Below are 27,525 nucleotides of genomic sequence, written 5' to 3'. Positions count from 1 at the left end.
GACGGTAATTTGTGGAGTTTTGACTTCTTCTGGTCCCTTACTGCCAAGGCAGCCTGGCAACCACTGAAGCAACCAAAATTGAGCTAGAGCCTTTCAAAACCTCATTCCCAAGACTAGTCATTTATCTGACTGACCTGTGTGGTGGTAGTTCCTTGACTCTAGCCAAGTGCTAAAAGCCTTCCACCTGAAGGGGGAGAGGGTGTAAGGGCATGTTCGAGGAAACCATTACTGGTAAATGATTTAATTTATGGCTGTCTGAGGTCATGGAAACAGGTAAGGCAACAACAGACTAATCTAAATGCTAAATAGGAAAAGCTTGGGAATAAGATGTCAATAAGGGCTCTGAAAAGTTCTGACATATTCCAGGTTATCTAGAAAACCATAAACACGGGCAGCTTTGCATATGCTTAGGAAACACCTGAAAACAGCCTAAGCTCTCACCTCTTCCTGATCTTGAGGCTGTGCACAAGTCAGAAGCTGGGACACTAAACTTAACAAATTTCAATGGCTCAGTCAGTAGAACATGTAGCTCTTGATCTCAGGGTCATAGGTTTGTGCCCCATGTTGGGTGTAGAGATTACTTAAAAATAAAATCTTAAAAAAACTACGGAGGCCAAAAGGTAGAAGAATGACATATTCAAAGTGCTGAAAGAAAAAAAAATTGTCAACTAAGAATTCTATATCTAGCAAAAATATCCTTCTTAGCTGAGGGAGAAATTAAGACAATCCCAGATAAGCAAAAACTGAATGAGTTTGTGACTAGACCAGTCCTACAGAAAATATTAAAGGGATTCCTACAGGATGAAGACACTGGATGGTGACTTGAATCCATACGATAAAAAGAAGAAGTACCAATAAAGATAACTATGTAGGTATCTATGAAGACAGCATAAATACAATTACTGGTTTTATTATTTTTCAATCTAAGAGACAACTGCATACAGAAATGATAAATCTATGTTGATGGCCACAATGTACAAAGATAATATTTATGACAGTAACAGCATAAATGAGAAGAGAATGGAGCTATAGGTGCAAAGTTTTTTTTATATTATTGAAATTAAGTTGATATTAATCCAAATTAAGACTACCATAAATGTTCACTTTAATCCCCAGGGTAATCACTAAGAAAATAGCTCAAAATAATGTAGCAAAAGAAACAAGGGAATGAAATTGGTACCCTGGAAAATATTCATTTAACACAAAAAAGGAAGGCATTAATTGAGAAACAGAGGAACAAGAAGGAACTAAGACATAGAAAATAGCAAAATGGTGATGAAAATCCTACCTTATCAGCAAATACATTAAATGTAAGTGGATTAAACTGTGATTAAAATACAGAGATCAGCAGAATGAATAAAACATAACTCATTATAGGCTGTCCACAAAAGATACACTATAGATTCAAAGACACAAATAGATTGAAAGTAAAAGACTAGAAAAAGGTATGCCACGCAAACAGAAAAGAGCTGGAGTGGCTATACTAAGAAAGGGATAATCTCAATGTCCTTTATCAATGAAAGAAATTGAATTAGTAGTTAAAAAAAAAGCTGACTCTAAAATTTATATGGAAATGTAGAGCATCTAAAGGTATAAAAGCAAACGTGAACAATAACAAAGTTGGAGATCTCATGCTACATAACCACAAAGAGTGGACAAAGTAGGACAGTATATTACAAAAATATCCGTAATTACAATATAGATGAGGCAACTGATCTGAACCACATTAAAAACAAAATAAAATCAGAATGTATTAAAAACAAAGCCCAGGGGTACCTGGGAGGCTCAATCAGTTAAACACTGGACCCTTGATTTCGCCTCAGTTCATGATCTCAGGGTCCTGGGATCAAGTCCCACGTTGGACTCTCCCCAACTCAGCAGGGGGTCTGCTTGTCTCCCTCTCCCTCTGCCCCTCCCCCTGCTTGCACACATGCTCTCTCTCTCTCAAATAAATAAATCTTAAAAAAAAAAAAAAAAGCAAAGTCCAGCTATATACTATTTGTAAGAGATACCACTTAAGCATAAGCACACAGAAAGGCTGAAAATAAACAGATGAGAAAAGATATATTAGACAAATATTAACCAAAAGAAAACTTGCACAGCTGTAATATTAGACAACATAGACTATAAGATGAAAATACTCAACGAGGGAGGAAGAGGCTCACCACCTAATACCAGGTTCTATTCAACAGAAAGTACAGCAATATATACAATACAGCAATATACGGGTGCAGGTGGTATACCTAATAAAATAATCTCAAAGGATATAAAGCAAAAGCCAAGTGAACTACATGGGGAAATGAGCAAATCCACAATTTTAGTGGAAATTTTAGCATTAATCACCTTAATTACTAAAAGAGGAAAGAGTCAAAAATTTGTAAAGATATAAAAAATCTGAGCAACAAATCTGATCTAATGGATAAACATATAGACCTGTGCCCAACAATTAGAAAAACAATATTCTCTCAGATTCAGTAAAACACTTAACAAAAATTGATCACATACTAGGTCATAAAGTAAGAATCAACAAATGTCAAAGAATGGATTCATACAGATTACCCTAACTGCCTATAATGCAGTTAACTTTAATGCTAACAATAAAAGAAGACAGATTTAAAATCATGTATGCATGGAAATGTTAAATAACAAATGGGTCAAAGAAGATATGATAACCTATATTAAAAATAATTAGGCCAAAACAAAAATGAAAATACTTCATATCAAAATTGTGGGATGCAACAACAGCAACAACAAAAATAGCCAAATAGGCAAATTTATAGCCTTACTTAAATGCTTATATAAAATAAGAAAATCTAAATATAAACTAAACCATATATCTAACTTAAAAAGAGAAAAAAAGAAAATATATGATGTATCCAGACAAAACAGAATAAAGAAACACAGAACTGAACCAGTTTTTGAAAAATAAAAGGCAAAATTGATTCAATGAAAATAACATAACTGACAAATCCCTGGGGAGGCTACATCAAAAAAAAAAATAGCACAAATAAACAATCTTAGAAATGAAGGGGGGGTGATACAGCTATAAACAGAACAGAGTCTAAAAATATATCACAACAATGTTATGAACACTTTCAAGCAAATAAGTTTGGAAAAATTAAAAAGCTAACAAATTCCAGTAGTATACATATGGTCCAACAAAACTGACTCATTAACAATTAGAAAACCTCAATGGTTCTTGTAACTTCAAATATATTGGGGTGGTGCTTAAACATCTTCCACAAAGAAACAACCGGCAATATGAGTTTCATATAATTATTCTACCCAAATTTCAAGGAACACATTAGTTCTGAGACCCGATTAAGAATCTTATTTAGGTCTGTCTTGTTCATGAGCATATGTTTAAAATTCCTTAAAAATCTTTTTTGTTGGGAGGGGCAGTTCACCAGGGGCCTGTGCTTCCCTCTTCATTCTTGGTGAGTGTGACAGATTCTGAGGTCTATGAGTCTGATACTGAGCAGTTTCTGTAGCTAGTTATATAGGCAACTAAATAGGTTAAGGCAACCACAGCAATATTTCCATGTAACTCTTTGCCCCCCCTGGGGAATCACAACTAATTTTTTGCTGCTTACTTGGTATTTGGTGCTTGCTTGAAAAGTGCTGGAGGGTTGGACATGAACTACTCAGATGCAGGGCAAAATCACTGTGTACATATGTCTGGGCCCATCTTGTAGCTTGAAGTGATAACGTTCTTTGTCTGACCCAGGAGTCTCACTGTCTTCTGCCACTATCCATGAAACAATAATTGGCTAACTTATTAGCTTATTAGTAGGGTAAAATTCAGGGCCTTCACATTCCTTGACAAATATTATCGAAATAAATCCAGCATACAGAAGCACCAGGTTGGATTTATCTCAGTAATGCAAGCGAGTTTAAACTGGAAAAAAATGGGGGCACCTGGCTGACTCAGTCAGAAGAGCATGTGACTCTTGCTCTTGGGGTCATGAGTTCAAGCCCCACACTGGGTGTAGAGATTACTTAAATAAACTTTAAAAAATGAATAATTAAATAGGAAAAATGTAGATATAATTTATTAACTCGACCTATGAAATGAGAAAATTATCTCACAACAGATGAAGCATTTAATAAAATTCTGTACTCACATAAGGATTAGCAAAATAGAAACAGAAGAAAACTTCTAGAAACTAAAAAAAAAAGTGTTTTATCAAAAACACAAAGCAAATATGGAAAAATATTAGAAGCATTTCTTTTAAAAATGGGAATAGAAGCATGTTCACCCACTATTGATGCTTCTACTCAACATTGTACTAAACATTCTGGTCAGTACATTACAATAAGAAACATGTAAGAGTTTGAAACCAAACTGTCATCAGCACGTGAAATGATTATCTGCATACAAAACCCGAAAAAATTTGCAGACAAATTTTCTGAAAGGTAAGAATTTAGCCAAGAAAGCCTACTACACATCAATTTTTTTCTTATGTGTCAACAGCAAATAGGCAGAAAAAGCAACTTTAAAAATAATTGTAATAGGAAAAAAAAGTGTAAGGTACTTAAGAAACAAACCCAACAAAGATGTACCTGAGCAAAAGATGTGCAGAAAGTTATAAAATTTTATTTGAAGACATTAAATAAGATCAAAATAAATGGAGAAGATGCCAAAATTCACAGATAGGAAGACTCAATATATTAAGATGTCAATTCTTCCTAAATTGGTCTACACATTCAATGCAATTCTGAAGTCCCAAGAGCACTTTTCATCAAACTGTAACAAGCTGCTTCTTATGCATGAGAAATCCAAGACAGCCAAACTGCCAAAACACTATGAAAGAAAAATGTAAGGGGAATTCCCAAAGCAGGTATCAAGTCTTAATATAAAGCCATAATAATGATTATGATAATGTAGCAATTAGTGCAAGGTTAGACAAATTGACCTCTGGATATATAAAACAGAGATCCAAAAACAGACCATGACATAGCTGAGAGAGAGATGACTCCACTGATGATCCATGGGAAAAGGGAAAACTATTCGCTAAATGATAGTGAGACAGTTGGTTATTCATAGGAAAAAAAAACAAGACTACATCACTCCCTAAATGAGACCCCTCATACCATCTAAAAAATTGGTTCCAAAATTGTATTTTGGAATTGTATTAGAATGCAATAGGTAAATGCAAAAGAATGAAACTGGACCATATACAAAATGAACTCAAGACCATATACAAAAATGAACTCAAAATGGTTTGATAACCTCAATAAGACCTGAAGCCATAAAATTCCTAAGAGAAAACACAGGCAGTCAAGTCTTGGACATTGGTCTTAATACCTTTGTAAATCTCTCTCCTCAGGCAAGGTAAACAAAATAAGTAAAATAAATAACTGGGACTACATCAAACTAAAAAGCTTTTGCACAGTGAAGGAAACCATCAACAGAACAAAAAAGCAACTTAATGAACGGGAGAAGATATGTGCAAATGCCCTACCTATTTAGTGTTAATATCCAAAATATACAAGGAACTCATATATATCAACACCAAAGAAAATCTGATTAAAAATGGGCAGAGGACCTGAATATTTTTCCAAAGAAGACATACAGAGGGCCAACAGACACATGAAGAGATGCTCAACATCACTAATCATTAAAGAAATGCAAATCAAAACCACAATGAGATTTTACTTCACACCAGAATGGCTAGTTTGAAAAGACAATAACCGGTGTTAGTGAACATATGGAGCAAAGGGAACCCTGTTGGTGGGAATGTAAATTGGTACATCTACTATGGAAAACAGTATGGAGGTTCCTCAAAAAGTTAAAAATAGAAATCCAATACAATCCAGTAATTCCACTTCTGTGTATTTACCAGAAGAAAATGAAAACATTAACTCAAAAAGATATATGCAGTCCTATGTTTACTGCAACATTATTTACAATAGCCAAGATATGGAAGCAACCCAAGTGTCCATCCACAGATAAATGGATAAAGAAGATATAGTATGTACATATATATTTGTGTGTATGTATATATGTATACGTGTACATATATGTGTATATATGTATACATACACACATAGACAATGGAATATTACATATATACATACACACATATACATACACACACAATGGAACATTACTAAGCCATAGAAATGAGATCTTGCCATTTCTGACAACATGGACAGGCCCACGGAGTATTATGCTAAGTGAAATAAGAGAAAGACAAATACCATATGATTTCACTTACACTGCAGAATCTAAAAAACAAAAACAAATCAATAAACAGAAAGCAGAATCAGACCTATAAATACAGAGAACAAAGTGATGGTTGCCAGATAACTGCCAATAGACAAAATGGGTGAAGGCTCCCAGTTATGCAATGAAATTAAGTTAGAAGAATAAAAAGTACATCATAAGAAATACAGTCAGTGGTATTTAAATTGTGTTACATGGTAACAGATGGTAACTACACTTGTGGTGAGCACAATATAACTTTCAGAGTTGTTGAATCACTATGTTGTACACCTGAAACTAATGTAACACTATGTATCAAGTATACTCAAAAAAAAAAAAAAAAAAAAAAAAACAATGGACATTAAAAAAGGTATATGCATCCCCGTTTACTGCAGTATTTACAACAGCTAAGATATGTAAACAACCCAAGTAAACAATGATAGATGAATGGATAAAGATGTGGTATATATAGATACACAATGAAATACTCGGCTATAAAAAAGAATGAAATCTTGCCATTTACAAAAATGTGGATGGGCCTAGAGGGAATTATGCTAAGTGAACTAAATCAGAGAGAGAAAAACAAATACCATATAATTTCACTTAGATGTGAAATCTAAAAAACAAAAGAAGGGCACCTGGCTGGCTCAGTCCATAGAGTATATGACTCTTGATCTCAGAGTTATGAGTTCAAAGTCCCATCATGGCCTTAGAGCTTACTCAATAAACACAAAGGGGTGGCTGAGTTGCTCAATCAGTTAAGCAGCCAACTCTTGGTCTCAGCTCAGGTCATAATCTCAGGGTCATTAGATCCAGCCCTACATAGGGCTCCTCACTCAGCAGGTAGTCTACTTCTCTCCCTCTACTCCTCCTTCCACTCACACTCGTGCACTCTCTCTCAAATAAATAAATCTTTAAACACACACACACACACACACACCCCAAAAACCAAAACCAAAACAGTCTCTTACAGAGAACAAACTGGTGGTTGCCAACAGGGAGGGGGATGGAAAGTGGGGGGAAGTGGGTGAAATAGGTGAAGGAGATTAAGTAGTACAAATTTCCAATCATAAAATGAATAAACCATGGGGATAAGTACAGCATAGGGAATATAGTCAATAATATTGCAATAATGTTGTATGGTAACAGGTAGTAACTAAACTTAATGTGGTGAGCATTTTGTGGTGTGTGTGTGTGTGTGTGTGTGTGTGTATACATGTAACTGTCAAACCACTATGTTGTACACCTGAAACTAATACATCAACTATACCTCAATTTAAAAAAAATTTTAAACTTCAAATGAATGACAGAATTTACTATGAAGAGCAAAACCTTACAAAACTTTTAGGAAATAATACAGAAAGACATTTTTCTGACCTGGGGTAGGGTAGGATTTCTTTCACTAGTTATGACTTCATAAAAGAAAAGATCTTTAAATTCAACTACAATAAAAACAAATCTACTTATTAAAAGATACCTGAGAGAACAGAAAGAAAAGCCAGAGTAGAAGACATTTATAATACAAAAGAGACCAAACTTAAGAATACCTATAATCAGGAAGAAATAAATACTTCAAGTGAAAATGAGCAATAGACATCAATTGCAACTTCAAACAAGAAACATGGCCAATAAATATATGAAAAGGTGCTCAATCTTACTAGCAATTAGGAAAACACAAATTAAGAGAACTAGAAACTCACACTCAGTAACAGACAAAACTTTAAAAAGCTGACAATACTATGTGTTGGGAGGAAGACAGAAAAATGGAAACTATATTACTTTTGGGAGTGTATTTTAGTACAGCTACTTTGTAAAACATTATGGCATTACCTAATAAAGCTAAGGAAGTACAAGCAGATCTCTACGACCCAACTATTCCACTCCTAGGAACTCTATCAGGAGTTATGTATAAGAATGTTCATGGCTGCATTGCTTATAGTAGCCCCAAAAAAGGCAAATCATCTAAATATCTACTGTAGATTGAATAACTATAGCATATTCATATATCAGAGTACAACACAACAATTAAATTACAATTACATACATGCATGAACATGGCTGAATCATAAAAACATAAAGCTGAAAAAAGCAAGTCACAGAAAAATATATTCAGTAGGATTTCATTTATTTATATAAAGGTTAAAACACTGGTAATAGTTACATATATAACCCCAACATCTGGCAGTTAGTAGGTGTTCATCAATATCTGTTGTTCGATTGAAAGAAAAGTAAAGGAATAACTAACGTAAAATCCAGGACAGTAGTAACCTCTGGGAGAAGGGATGAAGATGTAATCATGAAAAGGCACACAGGAAAATTTTAAGGTACAGGGGACCTACACCAACGAGGTGTGATTATGCCTATTTCCCAATAATCTCACCAACAGTTACTTTATCAGATTTTTGGAATTCTTCCAATCTAACAGGTAGAAGTTGAGTATAGTTCCAATTTGCATTGTTATTATTTTGCATAAACTGATGAACTTCCTATGTTTTAAAGCCTGTGTATATCCTCTTATATGAGCTATTAATATGCTCTCTTCTAGATTGTTCTCTTGCCAATTTCTAGAAGCTCATTATATAACACAGAAATAAGTACTTTGCCTCCTATATGAATGACAGATTTTCGAAGTGCATTTCTTAAAAAAGGTACTGCAAATATATAATGGGTATCCAGTTATTCATCTTATTTTCTTTAAAATGTAGGTTATTCTTTTTGATTTCATGAATACAAAAACATGTTATTCTTTTATATTTCATGAATAAAAAATTTCTCAAGTAAAAGAAGCTTCTATTGGCATGGTCCATTTTATTTTAAGGGAGATAAGTAATTCTTGGAAGAAAGCTAGAAATCTTCACAATTGCTGAAGTTCTATAAATAGTTTACAACCTGGGATTTCAATGTTTAATGTGTGAGGACAACTCTTTGGCCCATATGTTAGAGAAAAGTACTGCCTTACACCTTAAGACATGAGTTCTAAATTATTTAATATAACTATAGATGGGGCGCCTGGGTGGCACAGCGGTTAAGCGTCTGCCTTCGGCTCAGGGCGTGATCCCGGCGTTATGGGATCGAGCCCCACATCAGGCTCCTCTGCTGGGAGCCTGCTTCTTCCTCTCCCACTCCCCCTGCTTGTGTTCCCTCTCTCGCTGGCCGTCTCTATCTCTGTCGAATAAATAAATTCCCTCTCTCGCTGGCTGTCTCTTTTTTTGTCGAATAAATAAATAAAATCTTAAAAATAAAATAAAATAAAATAAAATAAAATAAAATAACTATAGAAGAACTGCCTTTATTTATTTCTTCTATAAAATTGCTACACTCTGGATTTTTCTTTTGAGTGACTTAAGAGAACATTTCCTAATTACTTGACTGGCCATGTCTTATCTCTTAAATTGGCCTTCTTATCCTAACTCCTCAAATACCGTACATAGCCTTCACATACACTCCTCGAATGTCAAAACAATTTCTAGAAATTAGCTTGTTGGGCCAGGATGATCAAACTTATTATCAATATTTCCCTATCTGTGCTTCAGAGGAAGACAAGGAAATAGGAAAAAGGTGCTCCTTTTTTCAGTTTCAAGACAAAATGGCATCTCAGAGGCTGTGCATTCTCACTGTTTCTTTTAAGTATATCACAGTGCCATTTTAAATGCTCCACTCCACTTCCTCCCCTTTTCTAGACACAAAGTACCACTACTATGTGACTACTAAAACAGATTAGGAAATTATCTCAATTTTTACCTTCCTAAGAACATAAAGCTACCATTCATTGGGGACATTTTACTTGTTCAGTTGCTTCATAAAAGCAATCCTGTTTTTACCACCTCAAATTTTTGAAAAATGGCAGAAAGGGCCCTGAGTTTCTTTCATTTCTGAAAGGTCCTTGGCTTTTTTATATCAGATCACCTGAATGGAAAGTAGCACGCCAGAAAAACTAATTCTCAAAGAAGAGAAAAGGACTGCATATAGGTATTTATCATAGAACAAACTGTAGTTTAATGAAAAGAATTTATTTACAGGCATGAACAAAGCTAAGTAACAGTTCACAAGGCAGAGCACCAGCCTAATCTGAAAGACTAGAGGTCTAAGAAGAGATTTTAACAAATGTGAACCAGTAAATAAAAAGACACTAGGATCGAAGACCAGGCAAAAACAGCAGTTTGGAAGATCGAGATTTTAACCAGTAAAACAGATATTCAGAATGATTCATTCAGTTGATGCTTAGTATAAATTTTATGGGAACGTATCTTTATATAAAATAACATAGAATAGAGTTATGAAACAGTAGGATACATAATATTTGCTTTTTCAGGAACATTACATGGTACAGAGGGTAAATCATGGAGTTCAACAACAAATTATTCATTTGTCACCGATGTGCTCTCCATCAATATTAGCAGGAGGAAAACAGCTCTTCTAATTGGTGTTAAAAGAAAAAAATGTTATTCTTAGAGACAAAAAAAATATTACAATCAGTATGAAAATGTCAATTTCATACTTCATGAATCTAAGATTATAAAAAATGACAAACATTCCATAATATTATTTAATAGAAAAGAACAGACCTGTTCCCACTCCAACTCGAGATGGATGGTTATTTCAACTATTTTTATAAGAATAAGATTTAGCATATATAGATTAAGGTGAAATGTCCCAACAAGTTGCCTTGGGTTCAACCTCAAGAAAAATTTTAGATGTAAGTATCCCCTGGTCCACTTCAAATATAATTTAAAAATATCAAAAAAGTCCTACAGAAAAACTAAAAACACAAGACAGACCATTCATGTAATTATGTAATATACAAAGGGTTAACTGTACAGAGTCTAATCAACCATAATGTCAGGATTCTTTCCATTCATATTCAAGCCTCATTCTTAATAGTCCATTATATGACATAAGCAAATGCAAACAGAACATGTTCAGAGAGACTCAAATTGTCTTTGAAGAAGGAAAATAACAAAAGTGTTTACTTTATAAGGCTTTGATTAATATTCAGTGAGCACAGAATAAAATGTTTAACCAATACAGTACATCTGTATTTAGTCCTCTGAATTCAAAATAAACCCTTCTTCCTATAAGAGAAAACTATAACAAGTTTATAGTTACATATACAGTATTTATATGAATTGAGAATGACTTTCATCCCAAACTGATTGAAATGAGATTATCAAGGAACATATATTTTGGCTTGATACATTTTATTTAGAACAACTGTACTTATTAGGTATAGTTCATTTTTACTGTTATCATTTTTTCTCTCTTATACAATATGTCAATTCTATTTTATCTACTCTATCAAAACGTGACATGGATCATTCTGGCTAGGGTTTACTCTAGCCATTCTTTTGTCATAAGTCATTCTTTTAAAAGGGTGGGGGGGGGACTACAGTGCTAATTTAAAATATCTCCTCTAAGATATGTCAGAATTTTACGGAAATTAAAAACATATAAAAAATAAAAATAAAAAAACTTCCCCATACAAGTTTGTTAAAATGATGGCAGCATGCTGAAATTCTGAAACTTAATTTGATAATGAAGAACCACTTTATTTCAAAAGAAAGCATATTTACATTCTCAAAATTATGCTAAACCTGACCTATATTGTAATGAAAATTGTCTTTAAAAGGCTTAAAACACTTCAATACTGACTGTCAATGCTGTCATCTCTTAAAAATCACTCACCTTTCAAACCTAGAGTTTGTAGCTGGAAGAGCCGACCAAGTTCATAAGGCAAAACCCGTAACAGATTGTTATTTAAAAGCAATTCCCTGTTAAAAAAACAAAAAACTGTTTAGCTTAATATATCAAATTTTATTAATATCTACAATTGTTTTCTTAACCTTCCCTAACATACCATGAGTGATATTTACATTCAAGGCATATTTCTATACTTTCAATCCAAAAATGTTGTGCAATATTGAAGTACCACAAAATATGCAACTGCGACAACTGTTAACAGTGTTTCTATAATTTACTCATTCTCTAACACAGATTATTGAAGTTGTAAGAATTGTATATCATTCTCAGGCTAAATCCATCCCCTTTTCTCTCTCACCCAAATGTCTAAGAGATACAAATCAGAGTGACAGGTATTCTTAGTATCCGAAAACAACCAATATCCTTGAATCCAGTCTAATTCATAGAAAAAAAGAGCCAGTCACCTTTATCAATTTTTATAACTGATTACAACTGTAGTCACATTAAGATACTATGATGAACAATCACTGACAGAACATAAACACTGAAAATAAAGCATAATACAGATAATAGGATAATATAGATAAGATCACACTTAACATTTTGAAATTTTGGCCAGACTACAGAAGAAATAAACAGCCCCTAATTAGATAGCTAAAAAGTACTTTAAAAAAAATGAAAGAAAAGAAAACCAACAAAAACACACAATAAGGAGATGGTGAGGAGCAAGATTCTAAAACAATATAAATATTTATTTTTAAATATATGACAGCAATTTTTAAAAATTACTTCTCAGCATATAAACATAGAAAAGCAATCCCTGTTGATACTGAGAACATTTATACAAGGTCTTAAGGGACCTACAAAATTTATTCCTATGAAGAAATTCTTAAAGAATCCTAAAGGACTAGAAATAAATCCATTTATTATCAAGTTTTAAAGGTTTCCTTAAAGAGTTGCGATATATAAGTATACTTTGCCTTATAGAACAAAGTTATGTTCCTAAAAGTTTACTACAAGAACAGAATATTTTCCCAATTATTTACAATTATCTTATCACACACCTGAGCCTCAAGTGAGACTTAGTATTTTAACCCAAACCCACCTCAAGTCTGTCAAAAAAAAATATAAGTGCTGTCTAGCTAGAAACCTTGAAGTTAAAGGAAATGTTCAATGGAAGCCAACTCAAGCACTGTGTTTAGACACTTTATATCATTTGATCTTTAAACACAAACTGAGGGCTTCAGAGGGGAGGGGGGTAGGGGATTGGGATAGGCCGGTGATGGGTATTAAGGAGGGCACATACTGCATGGTACACTGGGTGTTATATGCAAGTAATGAATCATGGAACATTGCATCAAGAACTGGGGATGTACTGTATGGTGACTAATATAACAAAATAAATATTATTAAAATAAATAAATAAATAAACACAAAGTCCTCCTATAAGAGGAGTAATATCCCATAATTTTCTTATTTGGCAAATTTAGAATTTTATATAGTGAGGCACATCTATAATATTTTCTTACCTGAGAGACACCATGTTTCCTAGTTCTGCTGGTAAACTTCTGAGTTTATTGGATGACAGATCCAGGTAAACCAGATTATGAAGCTTGGCAATATCAGGTGGAATGCGACTAAGGTAATTGTCATTTAGGTGCAGTGCTGTCAAGTGTGTCAATGACCAAAGTGATGTACTTAAGCTCCGCACTCTACCTGAAAGGCAAAATTCTGAAGCATTAAATTCAAGGCCTAAGACAAAGACTAAACTTCAAGAAGTAAAAAGTGGCAGAAGAGACTGCAATACACACAGATACTATATCTTTGACATTTAATTTTGTATTAATGCCATTTGACTGCTTCCAAACACCTGGCCCTTCTTTAATTTCATGCCACTTCTGCCTGACAACCATTATTTCTTATGAACCTTCCATGTATTAAATGAGATGTGGCATAATGAGGAGACCCTTGGAGTCAGGGTGATGATAAGGTCTCAGAAAAACATGGGGCTGACTTAAGCTTTTGTGATAGAACAGTCTTGAATTTTATTTTAAGGCAGAGTGCTAACAAAAGTATTTCTTACATACTCCACAAAAATTAGTAGTGCAAGATTTATCCATATTTTGGGCCTGGATTATACTACAAACCTTAATAGATAAGAGTAATAGATTTAGAACCAACTTTAGATTGTTCACTAGAAAACCATTTTACCCGTAAAGGAGATATCCTTCCCAGCTTTCTGATGGTACAATTACTTAACAACTCTGGTTTAAGACTTTGCATTAAATGCAACATACTCAAGAGAAATGGTCACACATTAAGCTTTACCAAGCAGTCAGCATCTAACAGCTCGATGGTGGAACGTATATTAGAAAAAGTCAGAAAACCTATTTTAGAGTCCTGACTTTTACCATTTACTAGCTATATAAACCTGGGCAAATCACCCAGCCACAGCTGCTCTAAAATATGATATTATCTTAAATAATTTATGGGAAGATCATTTTACAAACTTTACAAAAGTAAAACAATTTAATTTGATACCACTATTCAAACAACAGATTTTGATTAAAAGAGCCGTGGAAGGTAGAGAGGGCACAAAATCTCCAACAGTAAATGTTACTTTTCACATAGCTATCAAGCAGTAAACTCAAGCTTACATCTGTCCAGGGCTCCTTCTGTCATAGATTCCTTCAGGCTGTTTATAAGCAGGCTTTAAGAGCCAACTAGGATTTTGTATTTATAGGAAAGAAAGTTTTCAAGTGAAGAGAGGCTCTGGTCAAAGACACTTATTTCAGTTGTACCCAGGACTTAACCAAGTGGTTCTCAACCAGGGGCAATTTTATTCCCCAAGGGACTTTGGCAATCTGGAGACATTCCTGGTTGTCAAAACTAGAAGAGTGCTACTGGCATCTAGTGGGCAGAGGCCAGGAGTACTGCTAAACACTATGCTGTACAACTGAAACTAATGTATCATTGTGTGTCAACTATACTTCAATTTAAAAAATTATAATTTATGTAAATTATAGTCCTTAAGATCTCCACTAATATGTACTACAGCAACCTATCCCATGTGGGAGTTCTTCACAAGATGGTAATATCTCATGTTAATATTCGTATGTATTTAAACTTAATATATGCTTAAATATATTAATGTGTTAATATTAACTTATATTTAAACATATAAATGGCAAGCTATCAACATTAAGGACCCGAATTGCTGGATAACTATCTTCATTGTCAAAATTCCAGTATTCTGTCTACCATGAAATTAATGTCCATTAAATCTTTTAAAAAAAAGACAGAGAGTAGCACTACCGGCATCTAGTGGGTAAAGACCAGGAATGCTGCTACACAACCTACAGTGCACCCAACAGCCCCCAACCACAAAGAACTGTCTGGCCCTAAGTGTCAGCAGTGCCAAGTCGAGAAATCCTGGGTTAGCCCATTATGATCTCCTCATATTCATTCTGCTGATTACCAACCACCTATCCACCCAGTTACCTTTTAGCCAAATGTACAGGTAATTCTTGCTATTGACACTATAATACGGGTTTAATGCATCCAAATAAAGACTACTGGAGGAAAAAATCCCATTCTACATATTATCTGTATTGTACCAATTCATAAAAGAAAGACAGTAATTATACTCTATTTTTAATACTTTTAACTTTATAATAATTTTAGATTTATAAAAACGTTACCAAGATAATGGAGTTCCTATAAACACCTTATCCAGTTTCCCCTAATGTTAGCTTCTTAGATTACCATGGTACACTTGTCAAAACTAGGAAACTAATATTGGTACATTACTTCTTTTTATTGGTACATTACTAATTTACAGATTTTATTTGGATTTCACCAGTTTTTACACCTTTTTGTTTTAAGAGTCAATTCAAGATACCATTTTGCATTTAGTCATCATATCTCCTTAGTCCCCTCCAGTCTGTGACAGAGTCTCAGTCTCTCCTTGTTTTTCATGACTTTGACAATTTCAAAAATTACTAATTAGGTGTTTTGTAGAATGTCCTTCAGTTTGGGTTTGCTGATTTTTTCTCACTAGTAGACTGGGGCTGTAAGTTTTTAGAAATCATATTGTATTTTAACAAATCCTAAACATGAAAGGTCATGTAACATACTTATTAGTTATTTGTTAGAATAAACCAGTAGCCTCTACGTTTCCTACTCTGCCAACACTAGGATGACATAGATGACAGAAGAATAGCAAAGATTTCAATTTGCAAAAATAATTACTCTGCAATAGCCAAAACAAAATCTATTATATCAAAGAACCTGGTTTACTCAGAAACTGAACTCCGAATGTCCTCAATTACAGATGCCAACCCTGGCCCAAGGTATTATCTCAAAAGAATGAACAGAGACAAAGATTTTTAGTCACGGGTAAATTAAACATGAGTACCTCTGCATTTTGTATTTTCTTAATTAGTTCATCTATTTTAAAATGTACAATAAGGAAATAAATATGACAATATTCAATTTGTGTTCATCATTGCTATTATATCCTAGATTAAATGCTTCAGATTCCACTCACCCGAGATTTCTAATTCTGCCCAGTGAGATTTTTTCCCATTGGCTACCTCCTCTGCTGACATGATGGTATAAATTCTGCGAGGATCTGGAGGATCATATTTTTCCTTTGGCATCCCTATTAGTCTGTTTAAACAAACAAAAAAGATGATCATCAATTACTACAGTCTTACAGAAAAAAGAAAAATGGTATGGTAAGTTTTCTTTTCCTCTCCCCTTGCCAGGCTACTAAGTCATTTTATACTACAAATTCTCACTAAAAGGAAAACACATCTGCAGTAGGTTAGGCTCTTGCAGGAACTCAGTAACATACGCTTAAGGGAAAATGCAAACAATGACACTGGATTTCACACTGAACTCTGTGGTTGCTTCCTGAACATCCATTCTATCCCAAACATCCATTCCCTTCTCCTTCTTTTAGCTGTCTTGCTTTCCTAAACAGACTGACCCTACAACAGTTTTCTGAATGGACTCTGACTAGTCTAAGAATATCAGAGTAATCCATCCTCCTTGCCTCAGTGATATTCAAGTATCTTACATCTAAGACAATCAGCACATGACATTCCTCTTGTCATGGAGATTAGTTCAGAAGTATCTAACAATCATGAGGCTTAAGATTCATTCTATGCTTACAGAAGGAGCAGGCTTCTCTCTCCTGCTAGTCATAAAAGAAGAATATAGTCCACATTGCTATTGGCAACCATCCAACAATTATAAGGGAAGCCAGCCATAGAAGTCAGAGTCTAGAAAATAGAGAAACAAAGAGCCCTCACCATATCATACCCGTAGGACTCTCAAACACTGGGCTTTTCGGATATACAAACCAATATACTTCGCTTATTGTTAGGTTGTGTTTTCTGTTACTTGCAGTCAAAAGCATCCTACATAATGAAAATTTTCTTAGTATGAGCCAGTCTTGGTTTAATCTATTGTTCTTAGGTAATATCATTCCTTTCCACTTTCAAAAGTGTCCAACTTGGGGGAGGGTGCACCTGGGTGTCTCCGTCAGTTACATGTCTAACTCTTGATCTCAGCTCAGGTCTTGATCTCAGGGTCCTAAGTTCAGCCCCATGTTGGGCTCCACACTGGGAGTGGAGTCTACTTAAAAATAGTTTAAAAAAAAAAAAGTGTCCAAATTTGAATGATGGAGTTACATGCCACCTTAATATTATATAGTCGTCTTCATGTAACTGCCAAAGTAATCACCAAATGATCATGAGTGATGACAACTAGATACAAAAATCCTCAAGTGTGTAATGTATGAAGCATACGACAAGTGGCCCTAAAGATTTTATTTATTTGTTAGAGAGAGAGAACAAGCAGGGGGAGCAGCAGGCAGAGGGAGAAGCAGGCTCCCCACTGAGCAAGGAGTCTGATGTGGGGCTCTAGCTTAGGACCCTGGGATCATGACCTGAGCCAAAGGCAGACGCTTAACCAACTGAGCCACCCAGGCATCCCACTTCTAAAAGTAAAATTTTTAGATGACAAGGTTTTCAGAATTTCTGCTGTGCACAAGGCACATGTATCTCTATGAGTACTTCTGCATACTGATATAAGATTCCACAAAAAGACAAGATTAAGCAAAGCTAAATCAAACAGATCCAAACTCAATGACATGTTACAAATCCATTCCCTACACTGCAGATGGATAAAAAATAAAGACTGCAAAATATGTCAAACAAAACAAAAAAATTCTTTCATTAATTTTAGATCATTTTCATAAACCGTAAGAGCATAGGATTAGAGGTCAACTTAATGTGGCTTTTAATCATGGCTCCCACTGGACGGTATGTTCCTTAAGGGGACCATGAGTTATTTCTGTGTGGAGGCATATCCTTTTTATATTGCTATATAGTTCCTACCACATTGTACGCACTTAGTATGTATTTGTGGAACAAGTATATGCTTTATAATCCTAAAATCTGCCACCTTCCTTTCCTCCCACCTTTTCCATCTCACAGACAATTTTCAGTCAACGCCTTTCTAAGAATTAATCCCAGGAAATGGTAATTAAGCCACATGTTCAATTCCCCTAAATATTTTAAAAATCTAGACAGGCTAGTAATTGCTGTCTCTTCTTGCTGCTCTCCTCTAATTCTAATTTTGAAAACAGTTACTATAGAGAACTTTTTTTCCCATAAATTTCCACCTTCCTAAATCCACTACAATTTACAAAATCTGTTCCTACAAAACAAATCCATGAAATGTTTACCAGTATTTATATGTAAAACCAAAGTAACATTAATACTGTCATATTAGGGGTCAGAAATCTCTTTCAAATTTGATTAGGAAGCCAATGAAAATACAAGTCACCTAATTCAAAATGAATACAGATTTGGACTGTCTGATTAAAGTTAGAACATCTAACACTTGGGTCAACTAACGAGCCAATTTAGTAGAGTCTATAGTTATGGTGATCATTACTATCTCAAACACCAGGTTTCCAAATATGCTACTAAAGACTTAGCCAAAGACTTAAAGACAAATTGGGGAAATTGGTAATACTGAAGCCTCCTGTTCAGCTTTATTTTCCCTCTCAGTTCCTTAGCATCAACTTTTCATGTTGGAGACATACCACAAAAACCTACTTCAAAATAATGTGAAATATAAAACAATAACTCAAATGTAATTTAACTTTCTAAACGTGACACTGATAGTATGGTTTCTAATAGTCTCATAGGTCATTCTAAGGCTTAAATACTGAATGATGAATACTTTTTATCCAAAAAATAGAAATGTTTTATTTTCGAAAGCCTAATGGCTAATTCTTTATCTTCTTTTTCAAATTGATGAAACAGGTAGGTTTCTGAATTGCTTTTTCCATGAGTTCTAATTTTTACAACATCTTACATCAGTTCCCAAAGGATCCTCCTGTTACATCAACCTAATTTATACTAGGGATCCTGATAATGTAACAGAGTACAGTAAAAGCCCCTTTGGCAACACAACCTGTTTAACTTTCCAGTCTTCAACCCCTTTCAACACTATAAAAAATATTCCACCTAGTTCCCCAAATGCTAACTACATAAGCTTCTTTAAATCTGCCATCTACATTTCACTCATTGAACCTACATGACCCTCCCAGATTCTAGTGCAAAATTTCTGAGAGTTACCATCAGTCCTGGACCAAGAACCTGATTATGTCGTACTTCTTAGTTCCTACATGAACTATCCTAAAAGTAAACTAGTTTTAATCTCCACCACTTAAGGCTGATTAATCACTACCACATAGTGAAGATTTTCATTAGTTTATTTCTCAGTTTTCTGTTTCACAGAAAAAATTTCATGTAAACTCATAATATACGAACTGTGTGGAAAATGTATTCCAATTTTTTTCAGTTATGAGCAATATTTTTTGAAGATTTATTTACTTTAGAAAGAGCGTGCAAGAGCAAGCAGGGCGAGGGGCAGAAGGAGAGAGAATCCTCAAGCAGACTCCTTTGTGAGCGCAGAACCCAATGTGGGGCTTGATCCCAGGATCCTGGGATCATGACCTGAGCTCAAATCAAGAGCTGGCCGCCCAACTGACTGAGCCACCAGGTGCCCCCAGTTACAAACAATATTATACACAGCACTGGAGCTACTTTGCCCTAGAAAAATGTAAAAAATTGGATTTTCCAAAACAGTAAATAAAATGCAAGATACTTTTATATCGTGTTGTTTCAGTGAATAGCATATTATAAAATATATATGAAATACACCCAAATATACTATTGCTAAGGAATCCCAAATCTCAGATTATGTATCTGCAGCTAATAAAATAACACAACTTAACTTCTCCCCCTCCAAAAAAAAAAAAAAAAAAAAACCTAATCTGAACCAAATCAGAGCAAACTATTAAAGGCTAGAACTGGACTTCTGTTAATAGTGGTTATCTAGAGCAACTTATTAAAAAAAAAAAAAACAGCCTGTATAGTACATAAAAAGATGTATGTTCTTACAGTATTAAACCAGAGCTTCCCTCTCACTATCCTGTCTAAATTTAAAGTCATCTTATCCAAGTCTATAGTTCACCACAATTACTATTTCACTTAGAATTCAGTCTAAGAGAAAAAGAATGCTACAACTACCGTAGACTGTTTCATACTGAATGAGACTTCTAATGACCCAACCCTAAAATACAAATCATTAGACACTTATTTATTTCCATACAAATATTAAGTGGTCATCTCAACTATAGTTTGCAAAGTAATCTTTGGCAGAAATGCTGCTGGCAAAGTTCCCAAAGTTGGAGGAATACAAAAAAAAATATTTTTACAGATTTTATTTATTTATTTGAGAGAGAGGGAGGGAAAGAGAGAGATATCATGACTGGGGGGGAGGGTAGAGGTAGAAGCACACTTTCCACTGAGCAGAGAGCCCGACATGGAACTCGACCTCAGGCCCCTGAGATCCTGACCTGAGCCAAAAGTAGATGCTTAACTGACTGAGCCACCCAGGCGCCCCTGGAGGAAGACAAAATTAAGCCCACATTAGATATTTCTGCTTACATTTTAGTGCAAGATGTTAATGATTTATTACATTTTATATACTCTCAGATAAATCTGTCTTATATTGGCATTTATTCCCAAAGGTTATGAAACACATTATTTGTTATTTAATGAATAACTACCTAACTAACATCCATCCTTCCTACCTGGTCTTAAGCATTAAGACTATTTTCCTTTCTGAGAAAATAAATCTAAGTCCACCTTTTTTAATGAAGCAAAATAACCCTTGAGCTTCAGCATTTCTGAAGTTTCTATTTCCTCATCAATATCTATTTTTAACTATACACAACTCTTAATCATTATAACTGTCACATAAAATTTATACCTTCCCTGAATGGGCTCACACCACCTGATACTAAAAAACAGTATCTAGCAAATCACACTACAGTAGGATCATATTGTTAAAAATATAGATTGAGGGGCGCCTGGGTGGCTTAGTCGTTAAGCATCTGCCTTCGGCTCAGGGTGTGATCCCGGCGGTATGGGATCGAGCCCTGCATCAGGCTCCTCCGCTGGGAGCCTGCTTCTTCCTCTCCTACTTCCCCCTGCTTGTGTTCCCTCTCTCTCTGGCTGTCTCTATCTCTGTGTCAAATAAATAAAATCTTAAAAAATATATAGAGATTGATGACACTCAAGAGCTTAGAAGACACCCTGAGATAAATAATGATTTCATTAGCATTCCGTACTCTACTCCTATACCAAGGGCCTCTCTGGATGGCATTTGTCTGCAATGACGGATTCAACTAAAGTCCATAGATAATAATAATGCAAACATTCAAAAAGAACCCCATTCGAAGTTTTCCTGAGCATCTCCCACTCTAAACAAAACACTAAACACTAAACAAAGTAAAGCAAAACCCATGTTTTATGATGGTAAAGTCACGCATCACTATGAAAAAAATAACGTCGGATCTTTGGAATTTCATGTTTCTGACCAGTTTAACATTTATTCAACAAATATTTATTGCAGGTCTACTACCATCACGTATTATACCAAGCACTAGAACTTCTCAGGAAACAAGATAAACATCTTTGCCCTCATGTAGCTTACAACATTTTCATTGCACTACTTGAAAAATAAAGTTATAGAATATATATTTTACTTTCAAACAATGCTATAAAGAATTTGGCATTTCTTGCTACTACTTTTTCCCCCTTATCAGATAGTTGCATTGCTCCCTCTTTTCACTATGCTGGGAGAGTACAACTAAAGGAAAATAAAACATCCTTATCACAAAGGATGAGGGTAATGAAGCTGACCCTTGAACAATGTTGGGTTTGAACTGCTTAGCTCTATTTATAAGCAGACTTTTTTTTATAGTACCGTAAATACATTTTCTCTTCCTTACGATTTTCTAAATACCATTTTCTTTTCTCTAGCTTACTTTATTGTAAGAATACAGTACATAATATATATAACATGCAAATGTGTGTTAATCGACTATTTATGTTATCAGTAATGCTTCCAGTCAACAGCAGGCTTTTACTGGTTAAGTTTTAGGGCAGTCTAAAGTTACACGTGAGTTTTTAAATATATGGGGGATTGGCATTCCTAACCTCCAGGTCATTTAAGGGTCAACTGAAACAGGTAATCTACAGAATGGTCAAGGACAGGTGGAGAGAGCACAGTTCCCAGGACAAGAATGCCAAGTTTTGTTTTGTTTTGTTTTTAATTTATTTGACAGAGAGAGAGACAGCCAGTGAGAGAGGGAACACAAGCAGGGGGAGTGGGAGAGGAAGAAGCAGGCTCCCAGCGGAGGAGCCTGATGTGGGGCTCGATCCCAGAACGCCGGGATCACGCCCTGAGCTGAAGGCAGACGCTTAACGACTGAGCCACCCAGGTGCCCCAAGAATGCCAAGTTTTAATACTGGGGATTGGACCAAAGATAACCAGGTTAAAACCTATCAGTACGTTTAATATAAGGTGATAGCAAATACTTCCTAACCCAGAGACACTATTTTTTCTATGATTCTTACTGAGAAACCAAATATTTAGATAACAGTAACAAGGATTCTTTTGGCCTTAAAAAATACTTGGACTTGGGGTGCCTGGCTGGCTCAATCAGAAGAGCATGCAACTCTTGATCTGGGGGTCATGAGTCAGAGCCCCATGTTGGGTGCAGAGATTACTAAAAATAAATTTAAAATAAATTTTAAAAAAATAAATATACCTGAACTCAATAGGTCTTCTTTCTAGTTGGTTTATTTTTAGGGATCTACTTCAAATCCCAAGCCAAACTACTCACCTACCCAAACAAAATGCATAAGCATACATTACAATAAAGCCCCTGGTTGAAAATGAGATGTCTTAATAGTTGCTATACTTCTACCTAAAGGTAAATCCAAACGTAATCCAAAGGTAATCTTATGGTAATCCACAATGATAACTAAAGGAAGCTTCTAACTCTATAAAGGGGTAAGGGCACAGTCTACTTGTCAGCTAAAGAAAGTACGACAAGGAGAAGGAAAAAAAAACCCAAAAGAATCAAAATATAACTCCTTTTCTGCATATGTGGAAATTTTCTCCCATATGTGGGATACCAGAAAACAACAGCAGCAACACTAAACAAATAAATACTAAAAGAAAAAATGGAGACCTGGGATTATAAATCTATCAATCACTTCCAAATTCCAAAATAATTAGACAAATTTCATTTTATTTCATCAGCAACCAATTTGGACAACCAAAGCTTACAACTCTATCATTCCAAATTAGGTCTTAGTCTCTGCCTAAGAGTCACTATGCTTTAATACCTCTTGTATTTACTTACTGCCTCCCACTTACCTGAACATTGAATACAATCTAATTATCCTGCAGAAAACGGGAGGTAAATAGACCAGATTAGATTTTTCACGTCAATTTTTCCAGAACTATGATTTCTTCCCCCTACCCCTTTTTATCTTTCCACTTTTTTGGTGTAGCTTTTGTTTTCTATTTCCTGATGCACACACTTTCATTTCTTTCAATTCCTATCCACCCTTCATGGTTCAAGTCATCTGTCACCTCTTCTTCAGAATAGTTCCCCATTTAAAAATCAACAAGCTAATTCTAAAATTTATACAGAGGAATCTAAAATAACCAAAACACTTTTGAAAAAGAAATACAAACTTGGGTGGACCCACTACCTAATGTTAAGACTTACTATAAAGATCTAGTAATCCAGACAGTTTTGTATGGATAAAGGGATAGACACATATAGTTCAAAGGAAAAGAACTGAGAAACTAGAAATAGAACCACACCTATATAGCCAATAGATTTGCACAAATGTGCAAAGGTAATTCCACAGAGATTAGTTGTTCTAGCAGCATTTGTTGAAAAACCTGACATCCACGTGCAAAAATAAATAAGCATCAATTCATATAAACGAACTTACAAGGATCATAAATTTAAATGTAAAACCAAAAACCATAAAACTTGTAGAAGAGAACATAAAAGAAAAATCTTTATGACCTTGAATTAGGCAAATATTTCTTAGATAAAGCACAAAGTATGATCCATAAAAGAAAAATACTGATAAACTGAATTTCACGAAAATTTAAAACTTCTCCTCTTTGAAAGACGAATAAAAATATGTGCCCAGGACTGAGAATAAATATTTACAAAACACAAAGCTGAAAAAGCACTCCAGAATATATAAAGAACTCTCAAAGCAAAATCATAAGGAAAACAACCTAATAAAAAAACTGGCAAAAGATTTCAACAGGCACTTCACCAAAGAAGATACACAGATAAAAAATAAGCATACGGAAAAAATGCTTAACTGTAGGCATTTGGGAAATGCAACTTAAAACGACAATGCAATATCACTACATGCCTATTAGAATGAGTAAATTAAAAACTTACAATACCTAGGGCCAACAAGGATGCCTCACATACACACACCCATCCTTATATTCATTTATGTTTTTATAAATAATATTCATGCATACATACACACAGACATATTCATGCATACATACACACACACACACACACACACACACACACATCCCATCACATTTCGCTGGTGGAAAGCAAAACAGTACCGCCACTTTGGGAGAGAGTTTGGTTGTTTCTCACAAATTAAACATACTCTTATACAACCAGCAATTCCATCCCTAGGTATATAGCCAAGCAAAATAAAAACTTACATTCACAAAAAACCTGTACATAAACGTTTGCAGCAACGTTTATAAGCTGCCACACTTGGAAACAACTCAAATATCCTTCAAGTGACAATTAGATACTAACTATGGTACAGTCACACAATGAAATACTACTCAGTAATAAAAAGGACAGAACTAATGATAAAAACGATATGGATGAATGTCAAATGCATTATGCTAAATTAAAAATACCCCTACCATACTCAAAAGGCTATGTACACTGTACCTCACCACAATAAAGGCCATATGACAAACCAAGAGCAAATATACTCAATGGTGAAAGCTGAAAGTTTTTTCTTTATGATCAGGAGTAAGACAAGGAGGCTCACTCTTGCCACCTTTACTGAACATAGTACTGGAAGTCATAACCAAAGCAATTAGGCAACAAAAATAAAAGGTATCCAAACTGTAAACAAAGTAAAACTGTTTGCAGACAACATGACATTATATAAAGAAAACCCTGAAGACTCCACCAAAAAACTGTCAAACTAATAAATTCAGTGAAGTTGCAATATACAGAATATACAAAACTGTTTCATTTCTATACATTCATAAACTATCAGAAAGAGAAATTATGAAAACAATCCCATTTACAATTGCATTAAAGAACAAAATACATAGGAATAAATTTAACCAAGGAGATGAAAGATTAGTACAATGAACACTATAAAGACACTGATGAAAGAAACTGAAGATGACATAAAGAAATGAAAAGATAGTCCATGCTCATGGATTGGAAGAATTAATATTGTTAAAATGCCCATAATACCCAAAGTAATCTACAGATTCAATGTAATCCCTACCAAAATTCCAATGGCACTTTTTCAGAGAAATAAAACAAATTTGTACGGAACCACAAAGGACAGTGATAGCTAAAGCAATTTTGAGAAAGAAGAACAAAGCTGGAGACATCGTACTCCTTGATTGTGAACTATATTACAAAGCTACAATAATCAACACAGCATGGTACTGGCATAAAAAGACATGTAAATCAATGGAATGGAAGCGAGAGCCCAGAAATAAACCCACATACATGATCAATTAATTTAAAACAAAGGAGCTAAGAATATACAATGGGAATATGACAGCCTGTTCAACAAACTGTATTGGGAAAACTGAACAGCCACGTGCAAAAAAATGAAACTGGATCTGTATCTTACACTGTATACAAGAACAACTCAAAATGGATTAAGGACTTGAACGTAAGACTTGAAACCATAGAATTCCTGGAACCTCCTTGATACAGGTCTTAGCAACAATGTTTGGATTTGATACCCTAATCAAAGACAACAAAAAACAAACATGTGGGAGTACATCAAACTAGAAGCCTTCTGCTCAGTAAAGGAAACCCATCAACAAAATGAAAAGACAGCCTACAGAATGGGAGAAAATATCTGCAAATCATATATCTGATAAGGGGTTAATATCAAAAATATATAAAGAACCCATACAACTCAACTGAAAAAACAATCCAATTAAAAAACTGGCAGACAATCTGAACAGACATTTTTCCAAGGAATACCAACAGATACTTGACAAGGGGCTCAACATCACGAATCATCAGGGAAATGCAAATCAAAACCACAATGAGAGAACACCTCACACCTATTAGAATGGCTATCATCACAAAGACAAGAGATAACAAGTGTTTGCAAGGATGCAGAGAAAAGGGAACTCTTGTGTACTTTTGGGAGAAATGTAAACTGATGCAGCCACTAGAAAAAACAGTATGGAGGTTCTTCAAAAAATTAAAGGGGGAGCCTGGGTGGTGCAGCTGGTTAAGCATCTGACTCTTGGTTTCAGCTCAGGTCATGATCTCAGGGTCCTGACTCAGCGTGAAGTCTGCTTAAGACTCACTCCCTTTTCTTCTGCCCCTCCTCCCCCTGATCACTCTCTCTAAAATAAATAAATAAATCTTCAGAAAAATAAAAATAGAACTACCACATGATATAGTAATTCCACTTCTGGGTATATATCCAAAGGAGCAAGATCACTATCTCCAAAACATTATCTGCACCCCGTGTTCACTGTAGCATTATTTATAATAACCAAGACATGCAAACAAACTGTGTATCTATTGGCAGATACATCCATGAAGAAAATGCACATATACATATTCACTTACATACATACATACACATACACACACACACACCCCAACACAGTGGATTTTTATTCAGCCATAAAAAGGGAAAAAACCCTCTCATTTGCAACAACATGGATGTACTTTAAAGTTATTATGCTAAGTAAAATAAGTAAAATACTATGTGATCTTATAAGTGTAATCTTAAAACAAAACAAAACAAAACTGAATTACAGACACAGAATAGACTGATGGGCAAAGTGAGCAAAGGAGGTCAAAAGGTACACCTTCCAGTTAAAAAGTATGTCCTGGGGATGTAATGTACAACCTGGTTAACTATAGTTAATACTGTACT

General features: G+C 34.7%; 1 protein-coding gene across 5 annotated transcripts in view; it reads right to left on the bottom strand.

The window, feature by feature from the left end:
- CNOT6L (CCR4-NOT transcription complex subunit 6 like) overlaps positions 1-27,525 on the bottom strand; it is a 106,254-nt gene that overhangs the window by 50,769 nt on the left and 27,960 nt on the right. For all 5 annotated transcript variants that reach the window (XM_040624964.1, XM_040624965.1, XM_008693263.2 and 2 more), the window contains exons 2-4: positions 16,455-16,576; positions 13,435-13,621; positions 11,891-11,976 (exon numbers count right to left, since the gene is read on the bottom strand). In XM_040624964.1, the coding sequence (XP_040480898.1) occupies positions 11,891-11,976; positions 13,435-13,621; positions 16,455-16,566 (385 nt within the window). In that variant the 5' untranslated portion in view covers positions 16,567-16,576. The remainder of the gene's footprint in view (positions 1-11,890; positions 11,977-13,434; positions 13,622-16,454; positions 16,577-27,525) is intronic.

The sequence above is a fragment of the Ursus maritimus genome, unplaced genomic scaffold (genome assembly GCF_017311325.1).
Source record: "Ursus maritimus isolate PB19 unplaced genomic scaffold, ASM1731132v1 scaffold_8, whole genome shotgun sequence".
Taxonomy (NCBI): Eukaryota; Metazoa; Chordata; class Mammalia; order Carnivora; family Ursidae; genus Ursus; species Ursus maritimus.
Note: the sequence above shows the minus strand (reverse complement) of the source record. Positions and strands in the feature narration are given on the sequence as shown.